The sequence below is a fragment of the Balaenoptera musculus genome, chromosome X, assembly GCF_009873245.2.
Source record: "Balaenoptera musculus isolate JJ_BM4_2016_0621 chromosome X, mBalMus1.pri.v3, whole genome shotgun sequence".
Lineage (NCBI taxonomy): Eukaryota > Metazoa > Chordata > Mammalia > Artiodactyla > Balaenopteridae > Balaenoptera > Balaenoptera musculus.
This window is the reverse complement of record NC_045806.1, coordinates 31,878,369-31,902,139: the sequence shown is the minus strand read 5'-3', so window position 1 is coordinate 31,902,139 and position 23,771 is coordinate 31,878,369. Positions and strand designations below refer to the sequence as shown.

General features: G+C 42.8%; 1 protein-coding gene across 1 annotated transcript; it reads left to right on the top strand.

Annotated features, from left to right (window-relative positions):
• Window positions 1-11,131: 11,131 nt before the first annotated feature.
• On the top strand, window positions 11,132-12,782 carry LOC118888610 (RNA-binding protein with serine-rich domain 1-like). Its single transcript, XM_036839873.1, has one exon. The coding sequence runs from the start codon at window positions 11,134-11,136 to the stop codon at window positions 11,950-11,952; it is 819 nt and encodes a 272-aa protein (XP_036695768.1). The 5' UTR covers window positions 11,132-11,133; the 3' UTR covers window positions 11,953-12,782.
• The last annotated feature ends 10,989 nt before the right edge of the window (window positions 12,783-23,771 follow it).

Below are 23,771 nucleotides of genomic sequence, written 5' to 3'. Positions count from 1 at the left end.
GACTATACTACCCAAAGCAATCTACAGATTCAATGCAATCCCTATTAAATTACCAATGGCATTTTTTACGGAACTAGAACAAAAAATCTTAAAATTTGTATGGAGACACAAAAGACCCCAAATAGCCAAAGCATTCTTGAGGGAAAAGGAACGGAGGTGGAGGAATCAGATTCCCTGACTTCAGACTATACCACAAAGCTACAGTAATCATGGCTCAGGTTTGAGGGGTTCATTCATAAAATTATAAAACAGAGTTTGTGGTTCCTTTAGAATGAAATACTACAGTGATACAAACCTAAAATTTGGTGTCCTCTCTGAAAATAGTAAAGTCCTTGTAGTCTTGTTCTGCTCTTAATAAGACGCTGTGAAAGTTCGCTCTTCATCTTACATGGTAATATGTTCAAAAAGAGATTCTATGTCACACCAAAATGACATTACACATTCTGTTTCTAATTTACAGGCTCACTTACTCTTAAGATAAACAAATACCCTACATTACTGTAAGTGTTAAGGATTTGTGTTTATTTAAATACTGAGTTTATCAAATACTGTGTTGTCCCTTTTATCAATAGATAGCCTTGATACAACCATTCGTGTTTACCTGGGTGCCTACTGGTGACTCCTCAAGGCCGGCTTCCCCTCTATCCATGTACTTCCTGCTCAACTCTGCCTTAGGTGGGATACTCCTTCCACTCTTGGCCCTCCTGGTAGATTCTTCCCTAGGCTGATGGACTGTACTCTCATGCACCTCTTGCCGTGCCCTCCCTTAGGCTGGCTGCACCTTCCACACCTGCACTTCTTGCCATATCTTCCCCTAGGACAGATGCACACTCCACCTTCCACTTCCTTCGATGTCCTGCTCTAGGCTGAAGCATCCCCATCCTCTGCACTTAGCCTCTTCACACCTAGTTGCTCTCTTAACTCGTGGAGTACCTGCTGGATCCTCCTTAGACTGGCTGTCCCACCATGATGAACTTAGAACCGAGCCTCCCCTAGCTGCACCTTCCAGCCACACACCTCCAGCTGAGTTGTCTCCTAAGTGGATGGTCACTCTCCCATGCTTCTCCTGCTGAGTCCTACCCTGGGCTGGCTGTAACCTTCGCCCATGCATCACCTAACAAGTATGGCCCAAGGTTGACTACACCCTCCATCCATGCACCTCCTGGTCAGTCTTCCCCTAAACAGAATACTGCCTCCATTCATGCACTTCCAGCCTATTCCTCCTCTAGACTGGCTGAAACCTCCACCTTTGCATCTCCTTCCGAATCTTCCTCTAGGCTAGCTGAAACCAACACTCATGCACTTTCTGCTGGGCCCTCCCTTACAATGGCTGCTTTCTGCACTGATGCCCCTCCTTTACTTCTCCCTCAGGCTAGATGTGACCTCTTTGGCTGCACAGATTGTCAGTTTACCCTCTAGGGGGATGTTCCAACCCTCACGCAGCTCCTGCTGAGTCCTCCTTGAATGGATGCTTCCTCTACCCATGCAGCTCCTGCCATTTCCTCTCCTAGGCTGACTGCACTCTCCAACTATGAAGCACTTGCCATGTCCTCCCTTGGGCTAGCATAACCACCCACTGATGCACTTTCTATCAAGTCTTCCCTTAACCTAAATGCTCCCTCTTTTCATGGATCTCCTGCTTAGTCCTTGCCTAGGCTTGATTCTTCTCTCCCACTATGTACTTCCTGATGGCCTGAGCCTAGGCTGGCTCCACCCTGCACCACACAACACGTGCTGTGCATCCTCAACCGTACACACCCGGCCATATCCTCCTCTCAACTAGGCAGTCCCTCCACCTATACACATCCTGCTGCACTCTGCCTTAGGATGGGTTCACCTTTGTCCATTCACGCATCTCTTCCTATTCCTCCCCAGGTTAGAAAGTCACTAAAACCCTATACCTTCTGCTGTGTCCTCCACCAGTCTGATGACACCCCTCACCCATGAGCCTCCTGCTGAGTCCTCACCTAGGGTGAGCGAGTCTCATTCTAGACTGGATGCTTTCTTCACTCATGCATTTCTTACAATGTCCTCCCCTCTGCTGTCTGCTGCTTCTGCCCAAGCTCTTCCTGCCTGGTTCTTCTCCAGGCTGGTTGAACAGTCTATAACATGTAGTTCCTGCTAGGTCCTCTTTTAGATGCCTGCATTCCATCCATGCACTTTCTGCCAGGTCCTTCCTAGGTTGGCTGTACCCAAGTACCTCTGACTGTGTCCAACCCTAGGATGGATGCTCCCTGGACCCATGCACATATTGCTGACTCCTCCTTGAGGCTGTCTGCACCCTCCACTCATACACTTCCTTTAATGTCACCCCCTAGGTTAGATGCTCCCTTCACCTATTTACGTCCTGCACCGTCCTCGCCAAACCTGACTGATACCTTGACTCATGCATTTCCTGCTGGGTCCTCCTTACACTGGCTGCTCCCACTACCCGCGACCTTACAGCCAGATATGCCCCACACTCACTGCACACCCCACCCTTGCAACTCCTGCCAAGACCTCCCCTAGGGTAGATGCTCTCTCCAGCCATGCACTTCCTGCCATGTCCTTTCCTGGGTTACATGTTCCTTCCATCTATGCACTGCCTGTCTATTCCTCCCCTTGGCTGGCTGCACGCTCCCTAGTGCGTGCACCACTTGACAATTCCTCTCCCTAGGCTGAGTGTACCCTGCTCCCTTTCGCCTTCTGCCGAATCCTGTCTTATTCTTGCTGCGCCCTGTATCTACATACCTCCTAAAGATTCCTCCAGCCATGCACTTTCAGCCCATTCCTCTAGCTGCACCCTCCATGTTCACAGATCTTTTTGATTCCTCCAATAATTTGCCTGCATCTTCCATGCACGTAGTACCTGCTGGATCCTTGCGTGGAATGGCTGCTTCCTACACACGTGAACTTCCTACCAATCCTACCTTAGGCTGAATACACCTCTTCCCATGAATCTTCTCCTCCCTCCACTGATTCTCGTGCTGTTGGTTCTTTAAGGAGACTGCAATATTCCCTCAAGCCTTCTGCTTCCTGCCATTCCACCCTTTGACTGCATGCTCCCTCCACCCATGCACCTCCTGCCTAGTCTTCCCTAGGCTTCCTGAATTCTCCAGATGTGCACCTGCTGATGATGGGCTCCACAAGCACTCATGCACTTCCTGCTGGTTCTCATAGGCTCACTGCCTATTTCACCCATACACTGCCTGCAGGCCTTCCTCCTAAGCTGGCTTCACTTTCCTATCTTATAACTATTTCCATTTCTTCCTCTTGGCTAGATTCCCCCTCAACCAATGAATAGCCCACTTGATCCTACTATAAGCTGGATGTTTTCTCCACCCATGTGTTTTTTGTAATTTCCTCCTTTCTGCTGGGTCTTCCCTCTTCCCATGCGCTTCCATATATGTTGGTCCCTTGGATGGCTGCACTCTCCACCCATGGATCATCTTTCAATACCTCCCCTTGGGTGGTTGCGGTGTACACATCTGTGTACCCTGACGTGTCCTATCCCAGGCTGGCTTCACCCTCCAGTCATGAACTTCTGGTCTTCTCTTTGGCTGTATGCTCCCTCCACCCATGATCTGCCCACTTGGTCCTCCCACAGGCTATATGTTCCCTCCTCCCTTGCATCTCTTGCTGAGACCATACTTAGTCTGGATGCTTCCTCTTCCCATGCACATCCTGGTGTATTTTTAACTCCAGCTACACACTTCCTACCTGATCCTACAATAGCCTGGCTACACCTTTCACCATGCACTTCCTGCCAGAACTTTCCCTGTGCTGGCTGGAACCTCGTTCATGCATCTCTTGCTGGCACCCTATAAGCTGGCTTCATTCTATACCTATACCCTTCCATATGGTGGATGATCTATCCACCATTCACTTCTTACTGATCCTCCCCTAGGCTAGCTGTACCATGCACACAAGCAACTACTGCAATGTGCTGCCTTAGGCTGGCTGCCCTGTACAATAATGGGTCTCCTCTAGATTCTTATCCCAAGATTCAGGCCTTCTCCACCCATGCACATCTTACCATGTGCTCCTTTAAGCTGTTTGTAACCACCTTAACGAACTCCCAAAGCCTCTCCTAGACTGGATGCTCTCCACCTACATACTTACTGCCAGAAATCCCCTTTGGATGGCTTCCCCTCCCCCGCACCAGGCATGAAGGCTAACCTAGTTCCTCCCTAGACATAAAGTTCCTTACATCCGTGCACTTTCTACCTACTCACCCCCTAGGCTGCCTTTACACACCACCTCCTTCCAGATCCTTCACACATCACCTCCATACAGAACTCATGCACCACTGGCGATGTCCTACCTATTCTGGCTGCACCCTCCGACGCACCTGCAACAGAATAGTCTTCTAGCCTGCAATCTTTCTCCATCTATTCACCTCCATAGGCTAGCTCCATGTTCTCCCTAGGCTAGCTCCATGATTCACTCATGCACTTCCTGTGGCTTTCCCTACGCTAGATATAAACTCCCTGACTGCACCTGACGCCAGGTTCTCCACCAGGCTAGTTGCTCCCCTCTCCCACGAGCTACATTCTGGTCTACCACTTGGCTGGATGCTCACTCCACCCATAAACCAACTACTTGTCCTGCCATAGGATGAATATCCCCCCCACCCCCACCCAGGCACCTTTGGCCAAGCTCTCACCTAGTCTGAATATTCACTTGTCCCAGATCTTGCTGGTTTCTGACAGAGGCTGGCTGCAACCTCTAATGCTGCGTATTCTACCCGGTCTTACCACAGCCTGGCTACACTTTTAACCCATGCACCTTCTGGCACAATGTCCCCTATACTAGCTGAAACCTCATCTATGCATCTCCTGCTGGAGGCATTCTACACCCCTGCCCTGCCTGCGATATTCTTCGATTTCAATTTTCACTAACAATACCACCAAGCCGGGTGAATTGAGAAGCACATTCTCTGAACTAGAACAAGGCAGATGTTCCCAAAGATGGTATGAACCTAATTCCAGGCTTCCAGGCTGCAGTGACCAGAAGAACATGACTCTTGTCCCCCCACAAGAGAACCAAACCATGGACCAACCATAGTCCTCTCCCTTCTTGCGTCTACTCCCTCTTCTGCTTTATTCAAGGACTTTACCTCCCAACTCATGAAGCTCAGAAGAAAATAGCAGGAAACTAAAGGTGATTATTTGCATCCAAATACGTTTGGTTGCCTGAGAAACAAATGTGAACAAGGGCAGATACAAGAAGAGCTCTGAATGTAGTGCATGCTACAGAGGATAATATTTCATATATTTCAAAAAAGAAGTGCATCTGAATTACTTGCTAATTTGTGAGAACCTGAAAATTCAAACCAGGAAAAGATCTAACTTCTCTTAAGCATAATCTCACTAAGTGTCTGATTCCTCTTACCAAATATCCCACTTCTGGATATTCCATATTGATCCAGGTGTCATACAACTCAACCTGACTTTTAGATTTAGTCCTCAGAAAGCTCACATGATTAACGTCAATATTCAGTTCACTTTGACCCAGGTTCAGGCTATGGGAACCTGCCTGAACACTAATGAGAGAGATGTTGGAGGAGGAAAGCTTAGAGTTCTAAAGCTCAAATAAGCATAGATTATAATGGAAAGGTTGTAGTAAAAATAAAAGTTAAGCCTGGAAAGAGTTGGCCAAACTGTTAAAAGCATGAAACATATATAAGTTAAATCATTTTCATACATTGAGTATTTCAAAATTAAAAGCAGAAATAAGATCATGTAAAATGCCTGAGTTAACGTTTTTGAATTTTTATTTACTTGAAAAATAGAATAAAATTTTCCTCATTATAAATCTCTTGACTTTATATTACAAGATACTGTAGGAATCTGTTTATCTTAACCAAAACACATATGGAAATTTTATACTACATTATATTGTAAGCAAAAAGAGTACTAGCTACAAGTCTTATACTTGCTTAGTTGTACATGTGACTTGAGTCAAACCTGCGTCAGCTCCAGGCTTGGTTATGCAGGAAGGTGCCAGCTGTTATTGCAGATCTCCAGTGGGAGTGCTTCCCTTCCTAATCTATGTGAATAATGCTGCCTGCAGTGCAAATACATTCCCATATCAATGAAGAAATCAAGTTCCTGGGGACTTCAAAAAAGAAATCAGGAGCAGAAAAATGAGAAGGTGGCAGCCTAAATTCAAGAATTTGATTGACAAGAAAGAGAATTTCTGGACAAGGATTACAGTTCTAAAGAGATGGAACAATTTCCAGAATGCCAAAGATCTGCCCATTATCTTGACATCTTTCTTATAACTAGCCATTTTTAGAAATTGGGTCAAACCACATATACAGTAAAATGCCATAATATGAAATATACAGCTCAACATAATGTTTTTGAGATTCACTCTTATTATTACCGAGAATTGCAAAAAACATAAAACAAAAAACCTCTTGGTACATAACTGGATTTAAACCCCTGCACTAAGAGACTTAACCAAACTCTAGCATGGCTTCTAAGAGCTTAAGGCCATAACCAAACTCTAGCATGGCTTCTAAGAGCTTAAGGCCATGTCCCTAGGATGACTCCAGTGTCCCTTAAAATGCCTGCCTGAGAAAGCTCAAGACTGTCAGGAGAATTTACTGTTTGTTTCAGCTAAAAGCTGGTAATAGGCAGATAGGCTCATAACCCTCCCCCCCACCCTTAGGGCAATTACTTAGAAAGCTTGCAATTATAAATCCTTTCTCTGCCCCTTTGAGATATAAATCTTCCAACACCTAGAACTGTCTCCTCAATGACTTGAGAGCCATTTCTTTGAAATGCACACATTCAAGGAGATGAATTTTAATCCTGGTCTCAGTCTCCATGGGAGGGTAAGGTCCTAACTTTAGTGGGTACCTTGCTCCAACTTGTACCATTGGCTCTTTTCATAAAGGTAGGAGAAGTTTGTTTCTCCTCCGGATGAGCCCCAATTAGTAAACCCAGATGGCCTCGTCATATGGACCAAATCCCCCCTTAATGCCCTCAGTGCCTTTTCTTTAGCACACCCCAGCCTTTGAAGTCTCCTGCCTTTTGTTTTGGTGGAGTTAAATTCAGGTGACACAGTGTTCTCTCTCCTACTGCAATAGTTATTACTGAATAAAATTTGTCTTCACTGCTTTAACTAGTGCCCCTCTTTGTCTATCTTTCACCTGAGAATATTCGTACTTTCTATTCCCTTTTAAAGGGACAGTTTGTCCCATGATTTCTCCATGGCTCATTCTCTCATTCCTTTAAAATTTCTACTCAAAGACCACTGTTTCAATAAGACTTTTCTTGCCTGCTCAATTTAGATTATCCTGTCCCATCCCCAAGTAGACAGTGTTTTTCACATTATCCAATTTTTTTTTTTTGCATGCATCATTCTCTGGAATTAGCTTGCCCATTCCTTTGCTTACTTGTTTCTTTTCTGTCTCTTTCCACTAGAATATAAACTTCATGAAACAAAGGCCCTTGTCTGTCTCTATCACTATTTTATTCTCAGTGCCTGGATATCATGGCAAGTTGCTGAATAAATGAAGTATGTAGACTTGAATGGGGAATCATTATCACTTAAGTCTAAAACCAATTTATGTTTGATTAAAAAAAATCACTTTCCATTATTCTGCTGATTTAATATAATTATTTCTCTTCTCATATCTCAAAATGTGTTAGCTAAATCTCAAATCAGGAAAACGAAGAAAAATGATCCATGGGTCTACATTCTTATGAAATAATCAGAAGATCTAAAAAACAAACAATAAGATATGGAGAGCACAGAGAAGGGGAAAGAGAGAGAGCCTGCTGATAATTTTTACCTTTTCATTTGCCATCAATAGGTGACATGAAAAGTTTTGCCAAAGGATAATGTCATGAGTTAAGATCTACTGTGCTAGAAAGAAATGAAGCCTGCTTCTGAAATTAAGGGTATTTGACTAGAGCAGAAGTATTCTTTCTAATTTTTGTCTACAGCTTTGAAAAATTAATAAGTTTATTAAAGCAAGGTGTGGTATAATAAAGAATATATCTGGTATTCATTGTCTACCACCCCATCCCTGCCATTCCTGGCACAGAACTTGAAAAAAAAAAAAAACCCTTGAAATTTCCTGAGTGATAGGACTGTCTTTGTGATCCTAATGAGGTGACTCATGGTGGGCCCCTAGGTAGCTTCAGGATGGGGGCTGGTCACCAGAAAGACCAACCACCATGTGAGTAGACTGTTGGAACTCTGGGCCAGTCCAACCTCCAGGGAAGGTAATTAAAAAAAAATGAGGGCTTCCCTGGTGGCGCAGTGGTTGAGAGTCTGCCTGCCAATGCAGGGGACACGGGTTCGAGCCCTGGTCTGGGAAGATCCCACATGCCGCGGAGCAACTAGGCCCGTGAGCCACAACTGCTGAGCCTGCGCGTCTGGAGCCTGTGCTCCGCAACAAGAGAGGCCGCGATAGTGAGAGGCACGCGCATCGCGATGAAGAGTGGCCCCCGCTTGCCGCAGCTAGAGAAAGCCCTCGCACAGAAACGAAGACCCAACACAGCCATAAATAAATAAATAAAAATTAAAAAAAAAATTAAAAAACAAACAAACAAAAAAAACTCTGGAGTTGAAAGCTAAGTGGAACTTCTTGGCTAGTGAACACACTGATGTGCAGGGTGGGGGGTGAAGAGCCCTTACTCCATAGGGAGAGGGTATGGAAATTCTGTATTCTAGACCCTATCAAACCATGTCCTATATATACCCTTTATAATAAAACTATGACCATTAAAATAGAGCTTTCAGCAAGCTCTGTGAGTTGTTCTAGTGAATTATCGAACCTGAGCAGGTCACGTGAATCCTCAAATTTATAGCTCGCTGCTCAGAAATGGGGTGGTCCCTGAGAATTGTTGGCTGTATAAGATGAAAAAGTCTATATTATCAGACATAATTTACTTATGTAAATGATTCCCATTCAGTTTTAGAGACACCAAAAGTCTAGCAAGTGGTGACTTTCTTCTAAGATTCAGAATTCAGGGTACTTTTTAAGTAGTAAAAAGTACCCTGCCAGCTAGACTCCAACCCTGGCTTAAATAGGGACCAAAGTAAACAGCAGAAGGGTTTTCACTGCTATGTAGAAACATGGCACTTCTCTAATTTTAATTTTTAAAAAATGTACAGAAAAGATGATCCAGGTGATTTCTATCTCATAAAGCTTTTGGGTGTTACCATTAAGTTGTATGGCAAATACTCATGAAACAAGCTGAGGACTGGAAAACATCCATAAAGAGGGCTCACTGTGTGCAAGTTGGGCTTTATGGGGCATAATCAACCCTTGGTTATTGCTTTGTGCTCCAATATTAGCTCCCCCAAAGCCACAGAATCTCGCTGAGTGCTATATCTGTAGACCTCTTAGGAGCTGGCCTGGACACATTCAGTAGATTCAGCAGACAAGCACTTCTTACTTCATCTTAGCCAAGTCCCATCCAGAGCTAAACGGGGATTCAGTTCCTTAAGAAAAATTATTTCTGCTGTGAGAGTCACTCACTGTTTTTGCTTTTGTTTTTGAATTTAGTAGATTGGATCAATGGATTGGTTGAAACAATGGGCTGGAATTATCAATTTAAAAAGACAATAGCATTTCAGGAAAAGCAACTGACTGTTATAGAATTAATCTTGAACACAATTGGGAAGTGTAAATTTAGAATTCAGTCCTTCCTGTATTTGCTTTCACTGCTATCTCTTCTCAACTCTGAGGTTTAGAGATCTGAGTCTCCCAACACCCTCCTAGAAGAATTTATGCTCTGAACCCACAATTTTTCTCTTCATCCTCTTCACCTATCCATACTCTTATTGAATTTGTGACTATTTCTCACTAACTGTTTGAGAAAAAAACCTTCCTGATGTACTAAATGACAAGAAAGTGCTTATTATATATCAGAAAAGGCTTTCAAACTAATAGCCACATTTTGGGATAAGGGGAGAGATAGGAGGGACTTTGTGAGATTGTATCCTTCAAGTCAGAATTTCTCAAACAATAGCATGCAACAGAATCACCTGGTTTACAGCACAGACTCCTGGGTCCCACCCCTAGAGTTTCTGAGCCAGTAGGTCTGGGATGGGCTTGAGATTTGCATTTCTAGTTGAAACTGATGCTGTGAATCCAGGGACCATGCCTTGAGAACCACTGCTTTCAGTTAACCTGGCTCATTGCCTCATTTGTCTAGGCATACAAATGCCAGTGTAAGCAATACTCCAGCATCTTCTATCCAAACTTTCTAGCCAAAATTTGGGATTTTACACCCCCTTCATTGTAACAGTCTCGAGCTGCTACTGGGGCAAGAGTATTAGGTTGGGTTAAGATCTGTATTTGGTGTCTGCTCAGCTACTCACCGGCAGTACTGTCATGAAAATTTTCTTTTAAATCTGAGCCTCTCTTCTGTACTGTAACAAGCAGAAAATAAATCGAGGCACTCAACTTCATTGTGGGGTTCAAAACATAAAACACATGTGAAGATGCTGGGTAAGTTATCCAGTGCCCTACAAATGGTATACAGTTGGCCCTCTGTATCCATGGATTCAGATACCGTGGGATAGTGGGCCAACTGTACTACACCAGTTTATATAAGGAACTTGAGCATCTGTGGATTTCGGTCTCTTCAGGGGTCCTGGAACCAATTCCCGCAGATACTGAGGGATGACTATAATTGTTCTAAAGTAAGTGGTTGCCCAAGTTAGCTATCAAGAATGAAATGACAGAGGATCAAGCCCAGTTTTCTGAAAATTAGAGCTACCTGTGTTCCCTGTGTCATCCACAAGCCTCTTCTTTCATAACTATAAAAGATACACTGTACTAAGCTTTGACAGGAGGCTTTTTATGTCTGGGGGAGCCTCACGCACAGTGCAGATCTTTGTAGAAAAAAAGAGAAACTCTCTGGCATCCTACATATTCCCAGAGGCGGCCTAGTCCCTGTCATGGAAAATCCGTAAGAACAACACCTGTACAATCTTTCTTAGAGTTAATATGTTCAGAAAGCATCAGGACAGAGCTGCATGAACATGAGTCACTGAATGTATCCCATTCCATTTTTCCCCTCATCCCTCACATGGCACTTAATAATTGGGGAAGAGGGGACGCCAGAGCGGCGCCCGCCTCAGAGACTGAGGAGAGCGGGAGGAGGTCGCGGCGGCGGAAAGATGGCTCCTTCTCCTGCCAAACGCAAAGACCGCTCTGACGAGAAGTCCAAGGATCGCTCTAAAGATAAGGGGGCCACCAAGGAGTCAAGCGAGAAGGATCGTGGCAGGGATAAAACTCGAAAGAGGCGCAGCGCTTCCAGTGGTAGCAGCAGCGCCAGGTCGCGGTCCAGCTCTGCCTCCAGCAGCGGCTCCAGCTCATCTTCAGCATCGAGCCGCTCAGGAAGTTCCAGCACATTCCGCAGCTCCAGCTCCAGCAGCTCCTCTGGCTCTCCGAGTCCTTCTCGGCGCAGGCATGACAACAGGCGGCGTTCCCGCTCCAAATCCAAACCACCCAAAAGAGATGAAAAGGAAAGGAAAAGGCGGAGCCCTTCCCCTAAACCCACCAAAGTGCACATTGGAAGGCTCACCAGGAATGTGACCAAGGATCATATCATGGAGATATTCTCCACCTATGGGAAAATTAAAATGATTGACATGCCTGTAGAAAGGATGCACCCCCATCTGGCTAAAGGCTATGCATATGTGGAGTTTGAGAATCCAGATGAGGCCGAGAAGGCGCTGAAGCACATGGACGGAGGACAAATCGATGGCCAGGAGATCACTGCCACTGCTGTGCTGGCCCCCTGGCCTCGGCCACCCCCCAGGCGATTCAGCCCTCCCAGGAGAATGCTGCCACTGCCTCCCATGTGGCGCAGGTCACCCCCACGGATGAGGAGAAGGTCACGTCCCCCTCGGCGCAGGTCCCCCTTGCGCCGGCGATCCCGCTCCCCTGGCTGCCGCCGCCACAGGAGCCGCTCCAGCTCCAACTCCTCCCGATAAGCAGGGCCACCGAAGCTCTGCCCTGTGACTTGTATCCCATCCAACTCACTTTTGTCACTTTCCTAGCAGAAGGAGGATCGGTAGGAAAGAAATCCCTCACTCAGGGGCAGGCTTCGAAGGTGAAGGCAGTTAATTGCTACATTTCCCCTGGCGGCAGAGTTCCGGCTGCAGGAGTGTTGTTGGTTTGCGGTCGTGCTTATAAAGATGCCCTCCAGTTTTCTGGCTAGAAAGCTTCCACATTTCTAGTTCCTAAGAGTCAGTTTAGTGGCAAAGCCAGCAGGGATGAGCAGGGGGCTCCAGGCAGTGGTACAGCCCCAGCCTGGGAGCACGTTTTCCCATTTCACAGATGCCATGGGGCCCATCTGGTGGGCTGGTCGTGCTCTAACCTGTTGGCCTGCAGGGTCCCACAGGAAAGGGTGTGCTTTTACGCAGCTGCCATTCCTGTTAGCCTGGCCCTGCTCCCCTGCTCGAGTCCTCTTCTGACCTCTAGGGCCAAATACCCAAAATGGTTCTTTTCACGTGTACTCATGTGCGTGCACACACACAGACACACAAACCCACAAACCCACATCTCCCTTTCTCTCTGAAACTGGTAAGTTGAGAGCCAGCTCTGTCGGGTCATCACAGAACCCCCCGTTGTGTTGGTATTCATGGTGGTTGTGCAGGTTACCTTGGCAACGTGTACATTGCTTTTTTGGCTTTTATTGTACAGTCAGTACTATACATTTTCTGTTTTGAGTTTTGTAACTTTGTAGCATTTTAGATAATATTGTGTTTGTACTTTGTTGTGTAGAGAAAAGAATTGTGTTGAATAAACCTAGGATTAGAGTGCAGCTCAAAAAAAAAAAAAATTGGGGAAGAGGGAGATTATCTCCTGTGATTACAGCACACACTGCTATACATTCCATTTGTTAGACTCCAAATCCTATACTTACAATCTCTATACCCCCAACTCCTGGAAATAGGCAGCTTTCAAAGGATACAGGTCCAGATCCAGGAACAGCTGGGCGGATCCACTGTAGTGTCCCTGTAACAATTCTCTAACGCTGCAGCTAAGGCAGAAAGAGACAGTGTCTCTGCAAAGGACAATTCTAACCGTTTGGAAGCAGTTCTTGCTGGCAGCAGCCCTCGTAGAAAGTAGAAGAACTACATATCAAGGCTGGATTTTTTTTTTCAGCTGGCGAGGTCACTAACACTCAAGGTTTTTCCTTCCCTAACATAGGAGCAAGTGAATACTCAGGCGCTGAATAAAGGGACACAGGATTCCATACGGGACTGAAAAGAACTGAGGTGGGGTAGTGAACTCAACTCATGTGATGCCATGGCTCCACCCACCTGTTGACATGCCAAATGAGATTGTACATCCCAATGAGACAGGAAGACAAGAGCACAGCCATTTTGGAAAAGGACCAGGGAACAACCTTGGGCAAAACACGCCTTGTAAGCTAAAGAACAAAGGCCCTGGGGACCTGAGTCCCAGAGACAAAAACCAGGCTGGCAACAAGAAAAAAATTAACTTTATCTCTGTTACACTAAGGAGTATAGCTAGTTGCCACAAGACAAGAAGCTCAACTATAAATTCTAACCTTATCTGTTCCTGTGTTTTCCTGCAGAAAATTCGCATGCCTTTCTTCCCCTCACAGAAGCACCCCGTATTCCTGATAGCCACCATGGAGCCACCTGCTGCTGATCAAAGGAGTCTGACGATTGCTGGAAATTATCAGTGATCAAGAGACAATCCCTCCCTTTTGTTATAAAAGCAACTCGCCCCTTCTACGTGGGGAGCTGGCACTTTTTTTCCTGCCTTCTCCCTTGTGCACAAGCTACCTCTTCTAATAAAAAGCTTTGCTCGTCTAAGAGTCTTGTGTGAAGTGATATTCATTTCTATGGTATTGCCGTCCAAGAATCTGGAAAGGGCCGAGGAACACCAACAGGTGTAGGGAAATCTCAGAAAGTAAGTGAGGAAGGGGAGGAGAAAGCTACAGTTTCGCTTCTTGTAAATTTCCTCATAAGAACCTCACCTTGCCTTCTGGGATTCCCATGTTACAGCTCCAGTAATATCATCTCTCATCAGAGGGGGCAACCCAAAGCCTTCAAGGACAATCTGTGATCGGCGCCTACGAATGTGACCTTATTTGGAAATAGGGTTTTGCAGACATTCAAGTTAAGATGAGTCATCAAAGTGGGCCCTAATCCAATATGACTGTGTCCTTTTTTTTAAATTTATGTTATTCTATTTTTGGCTGCATTGGGTCTTCGTTGCTGCGTGTGGGCTTTTCTCTGGTTGAAGCGAGCAGGGGCTGCTTTTGGCTGCGGTGCACGGGCTTCTCATTGCGGTGTCTTCTCTTGTTGCGGAGCACGGGCTCTAGGTGTGCAGGCTTCAGTAGTTGTGGCACACGGGCTCAGTAGTTGTGGCTCATGGGCTCTAGAGCACAGGCTCAGTCGTTGTGGTGCACGGGCTTAGTTGCTCCGTGGCATGTGGGATCTTCCCAGGCTAGGGATCAAACCCACGTCCCCTGCATTGGCAGGCGGATTCTTAACCACTGCGCCACCAGGGAAGCCCTGACTGTGTCCTTAAAAAAAAAAAGATAATTGAACACAGAGACAGACACAGAAAAAGGAAGAACACCATGTGAACATGAAGGCAGAGATTAGGGTGATGAATCCACCAACTAAGGAATGCCAACGATTGCCAGCAAGCCAACAGAAGCTAGAAGACAGGCATAAGACAGTTTTATCCTCACATTCCTCAGAAGGAACCCTGCCAACACCTTGATCTTGGATTTACAGCTTCCAGAATTGTGAGACAATAAATTTCTGTTTTTAAGGCACACAGTTTGTGGTACTTTGTTACAGCGGGCCTAAGAAAGGAACACAATGATCAAGACTAGGATGGCCCTAGATAACTTGTGAGATCAGCAGAATTGCCAGGTAACTTTATCCATTCTGGCCTTTCTTTATCAACCCTTACTTCTCCCTTTTGAGGTACCAGTGTTTCAGAGTTATCCCCTCTACTCCTGTCACCACCTTTCTGCTGTTCTGTAAATTTATTTGTGAATTATTTCTGATTATAACACGTGTTAGAAGGTATGGGGAGAATGCAAGAGTAAGAGACATGTCTTTATACCTTGAATTCCTTCATTAAGCCAACAAATAGTTTGCGTGCATCTACTATGTAAAAGGCACTCTTCCAGGTGCTGGGCATGTATCACACTGAACAAAACAGAAAAAAAAAAAAAAAAATCCCTGTCCTCACAAGTGTTTACATTCTACTGGGTTTATAATCTGGATTTAAATCCAATCCCCAAATCCTTATTTTATATGGAAGAATGAAATGTGTTTATTCTCAGGAGGAATAAATTCTAATTAAGTCAAATTTCTCAAAGATTTTTCTCAGAAAATCTCCATCAGAATCTCTTAACATGCTTGTCCAAAGATTAATGGGCTCCACAGCAGGCCCTCTCAATTAAACTCTAGAGGGTGGGGTGCAGTAACTTGAACATTCTTAGCATGAATGTCCCCTAACCTTTGAGAGGATCTGTCAAACTAAAGGGATTACATTCAAATAGTGCAGGAGATTCAGTTCTTTTGTTCAAGCTAAAGTTTGAGATCTGCTGTGCAAACCAAAGAGATAAGCTCAGATGGTGGAGTTTCAGGCACCACCAGCTACAGCAATGTTTCCTAAACTTCCTGATAAAATCACCCAGAGGCACATGTTAATACTACAGTTTCCCAGACTCATTTCACACAGGTTCGGGTCTAGTGGATGTGGGGTAGGGCCACAGGTGATTCTTGGATTAGCAGTAAAGTTTAGGAAATATAGTGCTTTAGGATAAAAGAGCAAATCAGGGACATTTTGAAATATTCCATGCTCAGGGAAAACTATCCAGGAGTGATGGTATTAGGCCCTCTTATTTTCCCCCCATTTTAGTGACTTTTTTCCTAACATGAATTTGCCCCTTTGACCTCTGAGTTTTCTCTCTCTGCTGGGTATCTATTTAAATTGCAGCTATGTGAGCCCTGGGTATGAAGGATCAAGATTTCATCATAAGATTCTTCATTAGATCTTCAAGGGTGGGGACTAATCTTATCAACCCAGTAGCCACCTAGGGCCTCTCCCTAGTAGGTGATGAATAAATATTTACTCAATACTAGCCTGGTTAATAGTATTCTGAGGGGTTAGAAGGTGTTTGGCTCTAATTTAGACCACATCTTGCAATCCTCCTCTGACCCTGCAGTCAATTGTTTACCCTTTAATGAATGAAGCACCAAGCATCAGTTCCTTTGCAGATCACCCTGGAACACCTCTTGATTCTCCCTGATGTCTCCTCTGCTCCCCCCACTCAACAGACAAGTACAGAGTAGAGCAGGTGGGCTGACAAATGGAGATCAGAGCTCTGCTTGAAAGAGATTATGCCTTTTAATCTGGGGGGCTGTTGACATCAAGCTGGTTATGGCGCCATTGTAATAACATTTTAGTATTAACTAAAAGTGTGCTGTTTGAAGCAAATACATTTATTTTGAAATTTTTGATACTTAAAAAAGTCAATAACCACCTCCTTTCCTTTTTATCAGTAGGGCAAATTGAGGTTTGATATTATACACGTGAGATAAATTTGGGGAAAAGATATAGGGTAAAAGACCAATACATCTAGCAAGTTTAGAAGAAGGAAACACAAAAGCAATGTGTGTTGAAGATATCGTTTATGAAAACCTCTCATGGTTTTTGTGAGCAGAAACCATGATTGAGCATACTGAGGGAAGAGGCAGCTCAGATAAGGTAGGAAAGTGTGACAGGTGGGGACAGAATGGGAAGAGAACCTCTAAGGTAGTCAATCCCATGAGAGAATTCAAGTTCTTACATGGAGAGACTATGTAATCTTCGGCAAGTCACCAATGCCTCAAACATTAACAAAATGTTTATATATACATATTTGTGAGAATAAATGGCAATCCATCTTCCCTCCCTTTTAACTGAAATGGTATCAGAGATGAATATTTGGAAAAGGAATAATACGGAACAGATATGAATTGCAAACTTGTGTGGGGAGGGAGAATTTTCCCCTTTCCCCACTTAGTTCTTTTGGCTGGCAATTAAAACGATATAAGGCAGATTAACAGGAGAAAATCAGATTTATTACATGCACGCAGAGAATCCACATAAGCTTGAAGAATTCCAAAGACAGCAAGGCCAGATGAGGTGTATATATTATTCTGGACTAAGGAGAAGGAGGTAGAGGTCTGAGATCTCAAAGGGAAGCAAGCTAATTCACAGGAAGATAAAAAGAGTGAATGTTTGGTAAACAAATGTTTGCTGGGCATCCAAAGACAATAGGACACAGAGAGGACACTTATCAAACGGGCTTTGCCATGCTTCTCTCTACCAACTTTATTATAGTTACCTATGGGGATAGCTCCTTCCAGGGACAGGCCTCCTATCTTAAATTCTTTTAGGCAGTGAGAAGGAAGTACAAGGCTCTTCTTGAGTCTTTTGGGCCTTGCTTATTTTCAGCTCAAAATAATTCACATGCCAGAGTGGCACATCTGGGGGTGGCCTTCCCTGAACCCCATCACTGGTCTATTAGCACAGAAAATATAGCCAATGTCAGTCATTAGCAATGATTTCAGCTAAGCAAAGTAAACCAATCTCTACCCCAGTTGAAAATCGTTCAGCTATTAAAGTTACCATACATTAAAACAAAAAACAGAATAGAAGAAACAAGCAAAAAAAAACAAAAAACAAACACCCCCCAGACCTGTTTATCACAAAAGAGATTTCTAAATAGGTTCTCTGTTTGTCACTGCATTTGGAATTTGAATTTAATTTGCATTTATCTCATGATTAAGCCTTTTGGAAAATACGTCGACATTTCAATAAATTTTGAGTAGCCTTAAAGCAGAATTTCTTACATAGACTCTGAGAAGTTCATTAATCCATATCCTAAAGGACTCTGTGCCCTTGAGTAGAGACTTCCCTACATTTTTCATGCAAAAAGTCAGCAATACGTCCAAGTGCACAATGTATCAAGACGTAGGCTTGGCAAGAAAACATTGGTAAAACCCAGTCCCACTCCCCAAATTTAATTTAATAGTTTGGTTTATGCTGGTAGGTGGGGGCAATTAACAGACAAAGGAATTGCTCAGAACCACACAGGAAATCTGCTTTATTTCAGTCATGTATTCCTGAATATGCTCTCATTTGACAGAAAACTGATAGGAAGGGTGGGAGGGAGACGCAAGAGGGAAGAGATATGGGGATATATGTATATGTATAGCTGATTCTTCACGTTCTTATACAGCAGAAACTAACACACCATTGTAAAGCAATTATACTCCAATAAAGATATTTAAAAAAAAGAAAACAAAACTGACAGTATAGTTCTACCCAGTTTTCTTCATTTCTGTTTTATCCAATACATTGGTAATATGAAGCACAAACAAAGGTGAAGGCTTATTTGCAAAGATGAATAATTTCAAGTGAGTTGGGATGCAGGCTTCCAAGAATTCACATAAATTCAGAGTTCATAACTTGAATGAATGCTTAGCTCTGGTCTCTCTTTGGTAACTGTGATATATATTCCATCTTCACATATAAAACAGATAATAAGTAAGATTAATAGATTAGGAAGAACATTCATCTCTGCTAAATAGGTCAGTGTCATTTGGAAGACTATACGTACAAATAGGAAGTCAAAGCATGCATTTATACCGGTAGAAGTATTCTGGTCACCAATGCCAGTGTGGTGGAGGGGAGGGGATGTGGAGCGTTTCCTCACACCAATAAGCAGTTCTCCAGACACCAGCTGGGTGTCCTACAACTCAACTCAATTCTGACACTACCGACCTTGAAATAGCATCAGATTCCACGGGTTAAGGGGTCAGTACTACAAGACTGCCACCCTCCCTACTTCGGATGCCAGTTGCAAGCCCACCTGTGCTTCTGACTGACTGGCTATAGATCTAAGGTTCCAGTGACCCCCTCCTTGGGTCCAATTAATTTGCTAGAATGGCTCACAGAACTTAGAGAAACATATTACTTACTAGGTTGCTGGTTTATTACACAAGGATATAACTCAGGAACAGCCAGATGGAAGAGATGCATAGAGAAGAGTATATGGGATGGGGCACGAAGCTCCCTTGCTCTTTCCAGGTGCGCCACTCCCACCACATCTCCACGTGTTCTGGCTATTCAGACAGTCTTTAGTTTGCCTAGATGTGCTGTTCTTCCTGCCAGCATCTTTTCCACATTGTCCATAAAGTAATCATCAAATTTCATTAGAATTTTTTAAGAAAGAAAGGTACACAATGTCTACACATTGTCTTTGATTTGTTAGTCCATAAAACTAGCCATAAGGTTTTTGGGATGATTATTTCTTATAATCTAATGCCAACTCCTATTAGCACTGTCTGCTTTCATAGCTCTCTGTGTACCTGAATTTAATTTGCCCATGGTCATACACACACACAGGAATTATTATAAGTATATCACTTTAAGTAGTTGGTTTCAATCATACAGACATGTCTTTGTTTTCCTAGTTCCTTGGTTCCTGATGTGTGTGTGCGTGAAAAAGGACTTGAAACACTGAAACAGTTTAGGTAGGAAACTAATGCACCAGAGACATTAAATTGTGAAACAAGAAGTGGATTCTCCTCCTAATTCCAATTTATGTTGTTTTTCAAACTGAGCAGAATCCTGAGGGGTCACCCCAAGGACAAAGGCCCCTCTGAGTCCCCTGCCTCTTATCTGTAGAAAAGCTGAAGTCTTTCAGCTCCCCTGAGGTACAAAAGAGCAGGTTCAAGCAATTAATTATTAGAACAATAGAGTCACAGAATCTTTAGTTCCTCCTTAAAGGACCTAGGCAACAGTGTCTGATGCACATTCCTGAGTTGTTTTATAGACATTATAACTGCCACCAGAGGGAAAAAGCTAACTGCATGATGACCAGACTGTAGCCACGACATAAGCTGCTCCATCTTGAGCAGTACTAAATCTATGGCTAGCATGATTCCAAGAACTGGCCTCAAGATAAAAGGATTAACACTACTGCACATAATAATCTGTATCTTTGTGGGCATCAAAAAAATTCTGATTTGCTCTGCCCCTATATGTAAGCGGGCAACTGATGTTATCAGCAAGGAGATGCTACAAACCCATGTCGACATCCTCCACTCAGAGACCTCAATGCTCTTTCTCAGCCTGAAGCAGCTACAGAAGATCGACCTTTGCCCCTGATCCCACAGAAACAGAATGATTTCTGACAGTGGGGATTTGTTAGCAGCCCCTAAAAGCTAACAGATAATAGACTCCACCAAGCTGTATTTTAACTTACCCTTTACACCAGGTGCCTCCATGCTTCACTAACCTCCAGCCCAAGCATACCTCTCAAATCTTTTGATCCTACGATGCCTTGTCTAACCTGTTGACTCTTAGACTAAAGAAGTAGGAATGATGAATAAGTAATTAATAATGGATGACTAGACTTCTTCCCCAGATTCCCCCTCAGTAATCCTGCAAGCAGACTGTCTGAACAAGATAGCATATAAAGAAAGATCACAAGAAGTCAACAAGCTTGAATGGATACAAAAACAAGACCCATATATATGCTGTCAAAAAGAGAGCCACTTCAGACCTAGGGACACATAAAGACTGAAAGTGAGGGGATGGAAAAAGATATTCCATGCAAATGGAAATCAAAAGAAAGTTGGAGTAGCAATTCTCATATCAGACACAATAGACTTTAAAATAAATACTATTACAAGAGACAAATAAGACACTACATAATGATCAAGGGATCAACCCAAAAAGAAGATATAACAATTGTAAATATTTATGCACCCAACACAGGAGCACCTCAATACATAAGGCAAATGCTAACAGCCATAAAAGGGGAAATCAACAGTAACACAATTATAGTAGGGGACTTTAACACCCCACTTTCACCAAAGGACAGATCATCCAAAATGAAAATAAATAAGGAAACACAAGCTTTAAATGATACATTAAACAAGATGGACTTAACTGATATTTATAGGACATTCCATCTAAAAACAACAGAATACACTTTCTTCTCAAGTGCTCATGGAACATTCTCCAGGAAAGATCATATCTAGGGTCACAAATCAAGCCTTGGTAAATTTAAGAAAACTGAAATTGTATCAAGTATCTTTTCCAACCACGACACTATCAGACTAGATATCAATTACAGGAAAAAAATCTGTAAAAAAATAAAAACACATGTATGCTAAACAATACACTACTAAATAACCAAGAGATCACTGAAGAAATCACAGAGGAAATCAAAAAATACCTAGAAACAAATGACAATGAAAACACGATGACCCAAAACCTATGGGATGCAGCAAATGCACTTCTAAGGGGGAAGTTTATAGCAATACAATCCTACCTAGAGAAACAAAAAACATCTGAAATAAACAAACTAACCTTACACCTAAAGCAATTAGAGAAAGGAGAACAAAAAAACCCCAAAGTTAGCAGAAGGAAAGAAATCATAAAGATCAGATCAGTAATAAATGAAAAATAAATGAAGGAAACAATAGCAAAGATCAATAAAACTAAAAGCTGGTTCTTTGAATAGATAAACAAAATTGATAAACCATTAGCCAGACTTATCAAGAAAAAAGGGAGAAGACTCAAATCAATAGAATTAGAAATGAAAAAGGAGAAGTAACAACTGACACTGCAGAAACACAAAGGATCATGAGAGATTACTACAAGCAACTCTGTGCCAATAAAACAGACAACTGGGAAGAAATGGACAAATACTTAGAAAAGCACAGCCTTCTGAGACTGAACCAGGAAGAAATAGAAAATATAAACAGACCAATCACAAGCACTGAAATTGAAACTGTGATTAAAAATCTTCCAACAAACAAAAGCCCAGGACCAGATGGCTTCACAGGCAAATTCTATCAAACATTTAGAGAAGAGCTAACACCTATCCTTCTCAAACTCTTCCAAAATATAGCAGAGAGAGGAACACTCCCAAACTCATTCTACAAGGCCACCATCACCCTGATACCAAAACGAGACAAAGACGTAACAAAGAAAGAAAACTACAGGCCAACAGCACTGATAAGCATAGATGCAAAAATCCTCAACAAAATACTAGCAAACAGAATCCAACAACACATTAAAAGGATCATACACAATGATCAACTGAGGTTTATCCCAGGAATGCAAGGATTCTTCAATATACGCAAATCAATCAATGTGATACACCATATTAACAAACTGAAGGATAAAAACAACAGGATCATCTCAATCGATGCAGAAAAAGCTTTTGACAAATTTCAACACCCATTTATGATAAAAACCCTCCAGAAAGTAGGCACAGAGGGAATCTACCTCAACATAATAAAGGCCATATATGACAAACCCACAGCCAACATCGTTCTCAATGGTGAAAAACTGAAACCATTTCCTCTAAGATAAGGAATGAGACAAGGTTGCCCACTCTCACCAATATTATTCAACATAGTTTTGGAAGTTTTAGCCACAGCAATCAAAGAAGAAAAAGAAATAAAAGGAATCCAAATTGGAAAAGAAGAGGTAAAGCTGTCACTGTTTGCAGATGACATGATACTATACATAGAGAATCCTAAAGATGCTACCAGAAAACTACTAGAGCTAATCAATGAATTTGGTAAAGTAGCAGGATACAAAATTAATGCACAGAAATCTATTGCATTCCTATACACTAATGATGAAAAATCTGAAAGTGAAATTAAGAAAACACTCCTATTTACCATTGCAACAAAAAGAATAAAATACCTAGGAATAAACCTACCTAAGGAGACAAAAGACCTGTATGCAGAAAACTTTAAGACATGGATGAAATAAGTTAAAGATGATATAAACAGATGGAGAGATATACCATGGTCTTGGATTGGAAGAATCAACACTGTGAAAATGACTATACTACCCAAAGCAATCTACAGATTCAATGTAATCCCTATGAAACTACAAATGGCATTTTTCACAGACTAGAACAAAAAATTTCACAATTTGTATGGAAACACAAAAGACCCCGAATAGCCAAAGCAATCTTGAGAAAGAAAAAGGGAGCTGGAGGAATCAGGCTCCCTGACTTCAGACTATACCACAAAGCTACAGTAATCAAGACAAAAACAGAAATACAGATCAATGCAACAGGAGAGAAAGCCCAGAGATAAACCCACACACATATGGTCACCTTATTTTTGATAAAGGAGGCAAGAATATACAATGGAGAAAAGACAGCCTCTTCAATAAGTGGTGCTGGGAAAACTGGACAGCTACAGGTAAAAGAATGAAATTAGAACACTTCCTTACACCATACACAGAAATAAAGTCAAAATGGATTAAAGACCTAAATGTAAGGCCAGACAGTATAAAACTCATAGAGGAAAACATAGGCAGAACACTCTATGACATAAATCACAGCAAGATCTTTTTTGATCCACCTCCTAGAGAAATGGAAATAAAAACAAAAATAAACAAATGGAACCTAATGAAACTTAAAAGCTTTTGCACAGCAAAGGAAACCACAAACAAGATGAAAAGACAACCCTCAGAATGGGAGAAAATATTTGCAAATGAAGCAACTGACAAAGGATTAATCTCCAAAATTTACAAGCAGCTCATGCAGCTCAACATCAAAAAAACAAACAACCCAATCCAAAAATGGGCAGAAGACCTAAATAGACATTTATCCAAAGAAGATATACAGATTGCCAACAAACACATGAAAGGATCATGTGAACATCACTAATCATTAGAGAAATGCAAATCAAAACTACAATGAGGTATCACCTCACTC

What these genes read in the sequence shown, in the direction of transcription:
- LOC118888610 (XM_036839873.1), top strand. Translation starts at nt 11,134, where the DNA reads ATGGCTCCTTCTCCTGCCAAACGCAAAGACCGCTCTGACGAGAAGTCC.